Source organism: Aricia agestis, chromosome 5 (assembly GCF_905147365.1).
Source record: "Aricia agestis chromosome 5, ilAriAges1.1, whole genome shotgun sequence".
Lineage (NCBI taxonomy): Eukaryota > Metazoa > Arthropoda > Insecta > Lepidoptera > Lycaenidae > Aricia > Aricia agestis.
Window position 1 is genome coordinate 17,497,019 of NC_056410.1, and position 10,694 is coordinate 17,507,712.

Genomic DNA, 10,694 nt, shown 5'->3' on the forward strand with positions numbered 1-10,694 from the left:
GCTATAATCGGCCTCTTAAGATGGCCACCAGTGGTGACGTAAATTCACTCCTAGGGGCCTGATTGAGGAAGCAGTCATTTCAGTCAGCACTCAGGATACCGACACAATATAAATATATACAGTGCAGTAACTCATGTCATTTATACTATTAGATATTCCTACCGCATTTTCCTGATTAATATCCCTCAAGAGGGGGTGAAATCATATCAAAAGTTTTAAATGTTTTGGCTTGTTGCCACTAGATAATGGTTATATCATAAAGTTAATATACCTAAGGTATATTAATTTTATGGGTTACATAGAAGTTGCAGTGGTGGGAATATGGTTCCCTTCAAAATTAGAGTTACTAGTCCTCCTTTAAAACTCAATCGACACAGACTATTATCCCCTGTCAGACAGATTTCGGCCTAGGACTGGAAATAGCGCCCCGTCGCATTAAAATGACGAAAACTCCCTAATTTTGTATGAAATATATATATACAGTTTATGTTGTTAGAATCTGTATGATATACACTAACAAAATTTATATAATTTAATATTATTTTACCCTACAATATTTTGTTAATCCTAAGGTGTAAGTAGGTGAAAGTCAATACACGCCAATATTTCGTATGTTATAAATAATGTATTGTTTAATGTTTTGCACCCTTAAGGAGTGAGCACACTGAGACGGGCTGCAGCGTGCCGGGGCTCATCGTAAAAATCCGCCTCCATACAATTTGTATGGAAGCGGAAATCTGCTGCGCCCCGACACAGTGTGCGATACGCGCATCCGCTTCCGTACAAATTGTATGGAGGCGGATTTTTGCGATGAGCCCCGGCACGCTGAGCCCCAGCAAGGTCCGTCTCAGTGTGCTCACTCCTTTAAGTTACCAGAAATCACGCTTACATGTGGCTTACATTCAGGCGATCTAATACGAAGATGATCTACCGTATATATCTCTACTGTGATACGGATGTTGTGTGTAGGTCGTGGTATCAATACCGTTATCTTATCAGTATCAATGGTTAACTGGCATGGGCCGGAACACCGAGGTTGATTACTGATTACATTGTTAAACTATATTGCATCCCTGACGTGGTACCTGGTACATTGAGCTTATAGGTGGTACCTACAGCCTATCTGCTTGTCTTAAGGCATCTCTTACCATCCAGAGATTATATCCATCCTTGCTGACAGACCATACGAAGAGGTAGAGTGTTGATATAGTTAAAAAATTGCTATTCTTAATCTTATTCGCTACTGTTCATCTACAAGCTGGTGCTGGTTCAGTGGTCTAGAGCGTGGCTCTTGACTCGGAGGTCATGGGTTTATTTCCCGCGTTGGAAGTATTATGTTATTTCCAAATTTGATTAGGACAATGCAGGCTGATCACCTGATTGTCTGACAAGTAAGATGATCCATGAGTCGGATGGGCAAAATGTCGGTCCTGCGCCTGACCTCTCGCCAGTCGTGTCGGTCTTCCGTCCCACTGGGTTATGAGAGTAAAGGAGTAGAGAGTGCTCTTGTGTATTGCGCACACACTTGGCCACTATAATATTACTCCTGCGTAACTGCCTTGGTTTCAATGAAAGCGGCCACCGTCACCGAAACCGGTGTGGGAGTTTTTTTGAACTTCAGCAATCAGTGCCGATTTTTTTCGTAAATTGGTAAATATTATTCTGTACCTTAACCAACATGCGATTCGCAACTGTTCAGCGCCTTAACTAGCATGCGGTGAGTCCATGGCATATCGTCAGTGGCCGCGTGGTCGCTGACTTTTGTATCGCCTTATCTGCGCGATAACAGCGCGCGCGTTATTGGTCGCGCGGAGGGCGTGAGGCCTCCTCCTTATAAAATCAGTTCATCTATACACCGCATCACTCTGAGCGCAGCCGTCGAGCTATACCTAGTCTTAATTTTTAAACAGTATTCTATTTTTAGGTAAGTTGTTTATATTTCGAGTGAATCACTGCGATAAGGATTTTTGAGGTTATTTTATTCGGATAGAAATAGAACGGTTTTATCGTAAACCATTCTATTTTTAAATCTTTTTTTACATTTAAAATTGAACAGTCGTTTCAATTTTGAATATAAAAAAATGTCACACTTCATCCGTTTTAACACTTGCGATTCGCGAATTTTAGGGTCATATTTGTTTAATTACTGAGACTGAGCTAACTATCCATATTATGTGGCAAACCACAGAAAAACCTGTGGTTTCCACCGTTAAATATAATCCCTATAAATAGGCTCTTCTCCAATAGGCAGGAGCCGCAAACCTTTTTTACCCACGTCCATTTTATCCCTTTGAAAAATTCATTCCATTTGAAAAGTGTGACCCATTTGGAACGTGTTGGTCAGTCGAATTGTTCAACGTCGCAAGTCTCGCAACATAACGTCTGGTTCAAATACGTATTGCCAAACCTAGGTAAATTTTATCTTATATATTATTACGATTACCTCTGGCTACCTGTACCTACTATAGGCCGGTGCACTAATATTTCCGACACCACGTAAAGCATTCCATGCAATAATAATTATGGTGACGAAACAATTTATAGAACGGAATGGTAAATTAACTAGCATGAACTTACAATCCATGTGAACGAAATATCTTTCCTGAGTCAGATGTAGAGCCTACATAAGACCCATACTATCAAGAAACTCTATGACTCTACGTTACTTTTATTTAATCGTCTGCCAAAGATTCAATAATCCTCAGACTCGAATTAATGATTCGAACCTGCGATTCCATGCGTGATAGGAAATTCCATATCCACAGTTCTACTTATATTATACAGTACTAATGGGTACTGATATAAAATAAATAATAATCCCACACCGGTTTCGGTGACGGTGGCCAGTTTCATTGAAATCAGGCCTGTTACGCAGGAGTAATCTTATGCTGCCCAAGTGCGTGCGCCTCTGTGGTCTAGTGGTTTAGAGCGTGGCTTTTGACTCGGAGGTCGTGGGTTCGATTCCTTCGTTGGAAACATATTATTTCCAAGTTTGGTTAGGGCAATGCAGGCTGATCACCTGATTGTCTGACAAGTAAGAATTATCCATGCGTCGGATGGACATGTAAAAAGTCGGTCCTGCGCCTGATCTCTCGCCAGTCGTGTCGGTCTTCCGTTCCACTCGGTTATGAGAGTGAAAGTAATAGAGAGTGCTTTTGTATACTGATATAGAGCTGATTGGTGCTATCATTTGGAGTCTTTTCAATACCAACAAACAAAATCATTCGTTTGTACAATAACAGTAAAGAATATGTTTTTATTTGCAGCTTTAACACAATGGCCTACATTCAGTCCATGCCAAAATCAGAAACCATCAAACTGAGGGAAAAATATGTTGGGTAAGGAATAACATATAACTATCTTATTATTAGATTAGTTTCTTAATATGCTAAGTACTGCATTAATCTTAATTAAATAGTTTGTTTTTTTACACGGGCACCGAACCTATGACCTGTATTGATCCGTAAGTAAGATGACTTTGATTTAAGACAAAATATGATAAGTACTTAATAACATATTTTATTATTTGTTTTTTATTTACAAACAGTGGTTATTTGTCACAAATTACAATCCTTACATTGCCACAGTGTGTGCTCATAACCACAAATTCGGGATCTTCCACCAATTCGGTATCTAACTCGGCGATAACGCAAACTCAAAACTATTTTCAATCAGAATTTAAAAGGATTTTACAATTTATTACTCTTTATCTCTATATTATGATTGAAAGTAAAAAAATCTATGAAACTGCATAATTCTATGGATACATACTAATCATATAAACAACGTTTCCGCGAGTTATCGCTTCATTAGCATATCTACAGAGTGCTGTTTATTGTCTATCGGCATTATTCCGCCGAACAGCACCTGGGTGGGGTTTTGAGCAGTTAATTTGGTTGCAGTGCCGCCTGCCAGCTGTTTTTCCGCTCCAGCCCGCTCAAAATTGTGCGAGGAGTCGCCCAATTCATGTACGACGAGATGGGGGAACGGTACCTGGACTGCATCAATAATGTTGCCCACGGTAAGCTAATCTCTGGGTTTTGGAAATATAATCCTTAGGGCCTTCATCACTTACTAATAAGTGCGGATAGGCTATCCACCATTTAACTTGACAAACATAGTATGGAGAATCTGTCAAATAAGTTGTGGATGGCCTATCCGACACTTTATCAGGAAGTGGTGAAACAGGCCCAATCTTGCTAATATTATGAAGGCGAAAGTGTGTCTATCTGTCTGGTAACTCTTTACGCTTAAAAGCTGTAACCGATGTAGATGAAATTGGGTATGGTGTCTCCATACAATAAAGTTAATATACCAAGCGGAATTGAGAAACAAAGCCTGAGCAAGCGATATGTCACTATCGGTAACACTGCATGGTAAAAAGAGACGTGTGATACATGACAGCAACACTTTTTTTTTTGACTTCCAGTCGGCACATCTCAAAGAAAGATGCTTAAGTGTAAGTCTACACGTACAAATATTTTTACACACAGATGTAAATCAATTTCGGTTTCGTTTGGCAGCTCGAGATTGTTAAAAAAAGTGATAAAAAGTTTACCAGATGCCGTACCACGAAACCGTTTTGAGACTCTTGTTTGAGTCAAGAATGCCGCGTCCTACTCTAACAAACGAGAAATGACGTTGTTAGAGCAGGACGCGGCATTCTCAGCCGATTGTTTGAGTCTCAAAACGGTTTCGTAGTAGGCTTATAACAGGTCATCTAGTTTATTATAATAATCTCCGTAACTAACGAAACTATTTACACAATGGATACGCTTTGAATTGTTTTATTTGATTGTTGGAAAACCGTTCATAAGCAAGGACAAAGCTGTGTAGTTTATGCAATGTATATATTTTTTTATCAGTGAGTTATTCTTTGTAAAAAGTCTATTACAATGTTGGCTAAAATAAATTTAAATGTCCAGTAAGCACTGACGGTGATAAAGAAATACTTTTTATCAAATTTTATCTTTTTGTTAACTTAAAGATTATATTGGATTTTATTTCTAAACAAACTGATACTATATTAAATATTTAACTACTTATATATACTTTACAATCTGATAAAATATTTAATCACGTTATGTCAGTTTGTTAAGTCAATAATATTATATTTAAGACACCCTGTTCATGCAGTAAAGATATAGTATTACATGTGTGTTTAACATTAATTTGGAGCAATATTAACGAATGTAGATGTTTGTCTAGGTAATTATTATAAGGCGATTTTCCTGTAGAAAATACAACAGGAAAATTGTATTTTGATAGTTGAGCTACGATATTTTGACTTTACCTATAATTAGGGACGACATGGATAGAAAAATTAAAAAAATTATAAACGATTACGATATCAAGTATCATACGAGAGTCGAGTGTACGATTTCAGCGGAATAAATTTATTTTTGCACGCGGACATTACAGGCAACCTCTAGTTGAAATATAAGGCTTATCGTTCACTTGCGATAAACTGCAGTGCAGACTCGAAACAAATACGACTCATAGACGAAACCACGTTATGGCGCCAAAACTGTCCCGCGACAATTCTGACTCAAGCTTTTCGCCAGTTTCAAGACAGTTATAAGACTAATTTGTCTTAAAGTCGAAACTGACTGTAGGTTGCAGGTGAGTGCTAAGCATTAAGCAGGCCATAAACGCAAAGTTGTACCTGACAGGTTTGCCTGACAGGTAAACCGGAGCGTTATGTTAGGAACTGTACAGTAGCTCTACTATGAGTTTAAAGCTATAGTATTTATCGATACTCGATACCGACTACGTAAATATTGAGTAGCTTTAAACTCATGTAGAGCTACAGGTTTTGCCTCAACTTTGCCTGACAGGCTTAACTGCACAGGCAAACCTGTCAGGTACAGCCTGTTTATGGCCTGCTTAAGGCCTGCTTAAGGCCTGCTTTACTCAACTGAACTTTCTTTATATATTTCAGTGGGCCACTGTCACCCGCACGTGGTCGAAGCTGGGCGGAATCAGATGTCGCTGATCTCCACTAACAACCGCTACTTACACGACGAGCTGGTCATCCTGGCAGAGAGGTTGGTCCAGACGATGCCTGAACAACTCTCCGTCTGCTTTTTCGTAAACTCCGGCTCAGAGGCCAACGACCTCGCGCTCCGTCTCGCCAGAATCCACACCAAGAATATGGACGTCATCACACTTGACCAGTAAGTGTTTTTTTTAATTTGGAATTAACGAAAATGAAATGTACAGAATGTTTCATTTATCTATTTTTGTAGTTGTATTGTAGTATTGTGTAGGGTAGTTTTTGACGATTTTTGTAGTTGTTAAATTTCAAAATATAATATATTATTCAGTGATTGTATAGTTTTTTAATATTGTTATTGTAATTTTGCAACAAAAATTGTAAATAAAAAAAAAACATTGTATAATCACGAAGACATCAAGAATGTATCGAAGAAGATAGACACCGAGTAGGAGTGTTTTAGGGTGCTACTAGCGCCATTTTGTTGCAGCGCGTATCATGGCCACCTAACGTCCATGATCGATGTCTCGCCATACAAACTGAACCTACCGGGGGGGCCGGACAAGCCGGAGTGGGTTCACGTGGTGAGTTCTTAGCCCACCCAAATATTTTGTAACACCCCGTATAGTGTTGGCGGTAACGTATATTGTATCGAATTCAATATCTGACTCTCGTTTCCAAGTAATATAATATTAATGTAATAACTACGAGTAATAATTAATTATGTATCTCATTACTTATTACTGTACAAATTGAAATGTAGAAAATATTTTATTCGATTTAAATACTGTTATGTAATTATTTGAATAAAAAAATATCCAAGAAAGACAATATTCTAAATTCTGAATCTATGTAAATCTGAAACACAAAACATTGATTTGTAAAACTAGATTAGAAACGCCCTCATTTAAATCTCTATTACTCCTTTACTTCCCGTTCTTATATTGTCTGTGTACTCAGGCGCCAGTTCCGGACGTGTACCGTGGGAAGTACATAAGTCCTCGTGATTCGGACTCCGAGGAGGAGCTGGGCAAAATGTACGCGGACGAAGTGGGCAAAATCTGCGACGAGGTCAAGCAAAAAGGCGAAGGAGTTTGCGCCTTCATAGCGGAGAGTCTGCAAAGCTGTGGGGGGCAGATTATCCCCCCAAAAGGATACTTAGAGCGCGTCTACGAGTAAGTTGCGATTAGTTTGAAAAGTGCCTGTGTTTGCTTTGTTTGACTTAATCAAAATTTTCTTTCTGTCTGTCTGTCACTCTGGATATGATAAGTATGTTTAAGTATTTTTGATGGAAGAATTTTGAAGCCACTAAACACATAAATCTGATTTCAACAAATCGAAATTAATTTGATTTTATGTAATAAAATAAATAAAATAGTATATTATAAAAAAACGTTTTTTGAAATAATCTTTATTAGCTGGTAGTAATAATAACTAAATTGTGCAAAGTACTCATCAAGACGAATCAAACGGGCCGAAACTCGATGGGGTTATGTGGGTTTATAACGGAGTTCCTATGGCCACCTTCCATCTTCGAGTTATCTCATCTTATCTCAAGAGTTATAATCATCAACTATTTCCAGACACGTCCGCGCAGCTAAGGGTGTGTGCATCGCTGACGAAGTGCAAGTTGGGTTTGGTCGCGTGGGCACCCATATGTGGGCGTTCGAGACCCAGGGAGTCGTCCCCGATATCGTGACAATGGGAAAACCCATGGGCAACGGACACCCCGTCGCCGCTGTCGTCACCACACCGGAGATAGCGAGGAGCTTCACTGAGACGGGAGTGGAGTATTTTAACACGGTAAGTTATGAAGTGTTTTGCTCAACTTAGCTTTTTAGCTTGGCCGAATGACAAAGGTACGTCATGTAGCTATGAATAAATTTCTCTGAGAGTACGTATCGTTTGGAAGAACGCAATAATTTGTTTTTCCCGCTATTCACTTTGTCTTTTACCGGAACTCAAAGTACCCAGATATAAAGTCAAAATCAGTTTGCTACTTTGAGCATCAAGAGGTTCACACACACAAAAGACACACAATTTAAAATTTTATATTAAAAGCAAACGTCATTTTTATTCGCCCTCACAACAAACAACTTAATTTAATAATTTGCCCACAGTACGGCGGTAACCCAGTATCATGCGCCATCGCGAATGCCGTACTAGACGTAATCGAGGAAGAAAGACTCATGGAGCGCGCGGCCCGAGTGGGTTCCCACCTGCTCAAGCGCTGCGAGACCCTGAAGAAGCATGCCATCGTTGGTGACGTGAGAGGCCTGGGGTTGTTCGTCGGCGTCGAACTGGTCAAGGACAGGAGTAAAAGAACCCCAGCTACGAATGAAGCCAAGTTTGTAGTTGAACGGTAAGTTTGATTATTCATATTTGTAACAGAGTTGATGTTTTTCTTAACTTTGTTGCCCAAAAATTCGAGTGAAAATCGTACAATTTTTAATAATAAAAACTACATCTAATTATATGTCCTTTGTCGGGACTCTTAACAGTAACATGAGTACCTAGGAATCGGACTGAAAAAACTTTCGCATTAAGTACAATGCTTGTATTGATCACCTTCTCAAAAAACGTACGTGGGCGACTGGACTGCCTGAGAACGGCCCCAGGCTAAATCCCCCGTTAGGGACAGGACAAAACGAAACCAATTAGCTATATCTCATGAAACTATTGCATAATGTTTACAGCATAATATCCTACCAAAGTAATACAAATATCTAGTAAACATAGCGAGCGAAACGATACCTCAACACTTTGATGAGTGGCAGTCTTCCACCGTGCATAGTATCCGCGCTCTGTTAAACTCTGGAACGAACTGTCACCAGTAGTATTTCCGGACCAATACGACCTGCAAACCTTCAAGAAGAGAGCGCATCTTAAAAGGCCGGCAACGCACCTGCAACTTATGTTGCTAGTTTCCATGGGCGACGGTAGTTGCTTTCCGTCAGGTGACTCGTTTGCCCCAGATTTTATATACTTATAAAAATTCTTATTAAAGTTATAATTCACCTCTTTTCAGCATGCGCGAAGAGAAGATCCTCATAAGTCGCGACGGGCCGGACAACAACGTGCTCAAGTTCAAGCCGCCGATGGTGTTCGGCGTACAGGACGCGGACAGGGTCGTGGACACGCTAGACAGAGTCCTCGCCGAGTTGGACACACAGACTGTGGTGATGAAGGTAACTGGAGTTTTTTTGCTCCCATCCTTATTAATAAAACTACACACTAAGGGTCAATTCAGACCGCAACGCGACGCGTAGATGCATTTCTAAATTTGTTTTGAATTGACAGACTTCAATTACAATATGTCATACAAGTCTGTCAATTCAATACGAAATACATCAGACGCGTCGCGTTGACCCGGTAACAAAACACAATGGATACGTTATATTAAAACAATGCCTCTTTCTGATCTGTTGAAAGAGCCGTTTGATACTTTGATATACAGAGACGAAAAAGTGTACAGCTTAAACGTGGTTAAATTTTTTATTAGTGAAGTATAGTTTTTGACAGTTATCACACATTTGAGATTTGATATTTGGTATCGTTATGATTACGTAGAACTATAATAAGTGCTTCCCTATAATCATGGGCGATTACAATAATTTAGTTTCAAGTTGCCAATGCAAATATTATTATAGTAGATCCGTAAAATTAATATACCTAGCGGAACAGAGCAACACTCTCGAGCTGTCAAACGAAACCGAAATTGGTTTCATCTCTGTGTAAAAATATGTGTACGTATACACTTACACAAGCATGATTGAACATGATTTAACTATGAGATTAAAATTGTCAACGTGCGGCACGTGTCGACTGGACGTCAAAAAAAGAGTGCTGCTGTAAAGTATCACACGTCTCTTTTTACCACGCAGTGTTACTGATAGTGACATATCTCTTGCTCAGGCCTTTGTTTCTCTATTCCGCTAGGTATATTAACTTTATCAGTAGACCCTAATTTTTATGTAACATAGATTTTCATTACACATACCTAGATAAGTCTTAAAGAAAATATTTTAGGGGTAAATCCTTTTTCCCAATGTTAAGTAAAATAACAAGCATTTTTCGCACGCCCGCTGTTGAGTCTGACGCTTCAACCAGTGTGCTAACTCTCAAAATCAAGTGTATATTCACTCCTGAAAGTCTGGACACTAAAAAAACACTGTATAAACAGAAAATGTTTGACTGTATGTTTATTTTCAGAAGCACGTTACACCGATCAGTGACGGAGTCGAAAGCAGCGATATGAAGCTCAAGAAAAAGCTCAATAAACAGATAAAAGCTATGTAATTTAAGCTCAAAGAAATCTCAAAAGTATTGTCGAATAATTGTCGTAAGTTTTGTAAATATTGTTATTGTAAATATAATATGATAAGTAGTTGTAATCTAGTTGTAAGTTTTGTTATAAAAAAATAGAAGTAAGAAATATGAATAAAATATGAAGCTAACTACTATTAATACTAATTTTTAAATTTAATTGCGAAACACGCCCAAAATGCCAATATATAAATATATGAGAGCTTAAGCCCGGCCGCACACTGTCCGAATTCTGATCAGAAACAGTTGAATTTCGCCGGACCGCCACCCCGCACACTATCCGAAATATCCTTCCGGCGAGTTCGAGCTCACTCGGGTCAGTACAAAATGTAAGAGAAAGCGCGGACGTTCAACTGTTTCTGATCAGAAATTT

General features: G+C 39.0%; 1 protein-coding gene across 2 annotated transcripts; it reads left to right on the forward strand.

Moving 5' to 3' along the window:
- The first annotated feature begins 1,819 nt into the window (after nt 1-1,819).
- On the forward strand, nt 1,820-10,438 carry LOC121727350 (alanine--glyoxylate aminotransferase 2-like). 2 transcript variants are annotated; one of them, XM_042115131.1, is made up of 10 exons: nt 1,820-1,924; nt 3,267-3,338; nt 3,903-4,021; nt 5,942-6,176; nt 6,486-6,579; nt 6,956-7,170; nt 7,579-7,798; nt 8,116-8,357; nt 9,024-9,183; nt 10,208-10,438. In XM_042115131.1, the coding sequence occupies exons 2-10, from the start codon at nt 3,277-3,279 to the stop codon at nt 10,292-10,294; spliced, it is 1,434 nt and encodes a 477-aa protein (XP_041971065.1). In that variant the 5' UTR covers nt 1,820-1,924; nt 3,267-3,276; the 3' UTR covers nt 10,295-10,438. The 2 variants fall into 2 exon arrangements, with proteins under 2 accessions (XP_041971065.1, XP_041971066.1); XM_042115132.1 differs by having other exon boundaries at nt 10,211-10,438.
- Nucleotides 10,439-10,694: the final 256 nt, after the last annotated feature.

Excerpts from the sequence above, each read along its gene's own strand:
- LOC121727350 (XM_042115131.1), top strand. The coding sequence starts at position 3,277 with ATGGCCTACATTCAGTCCATGCCAAAATCAGAAACCATCAAACTGAGG. Across the intron at positions 7,171-7,578 it reads TACTTAGAGCGCGTCTACGA|ACACGTCCGCGCAGCTAAGG; the intron begins GTAAGTTGCGAT and ends AACTATTTCCAG. Across the intron at positions 8,358-9,023 it reads GCCAAGTTTGTAGTTGAACG|CATGCGCGAAGAGAAGATCC; the intron begins GTAAGTTTGATT and ends ACCTCTTTTCAG.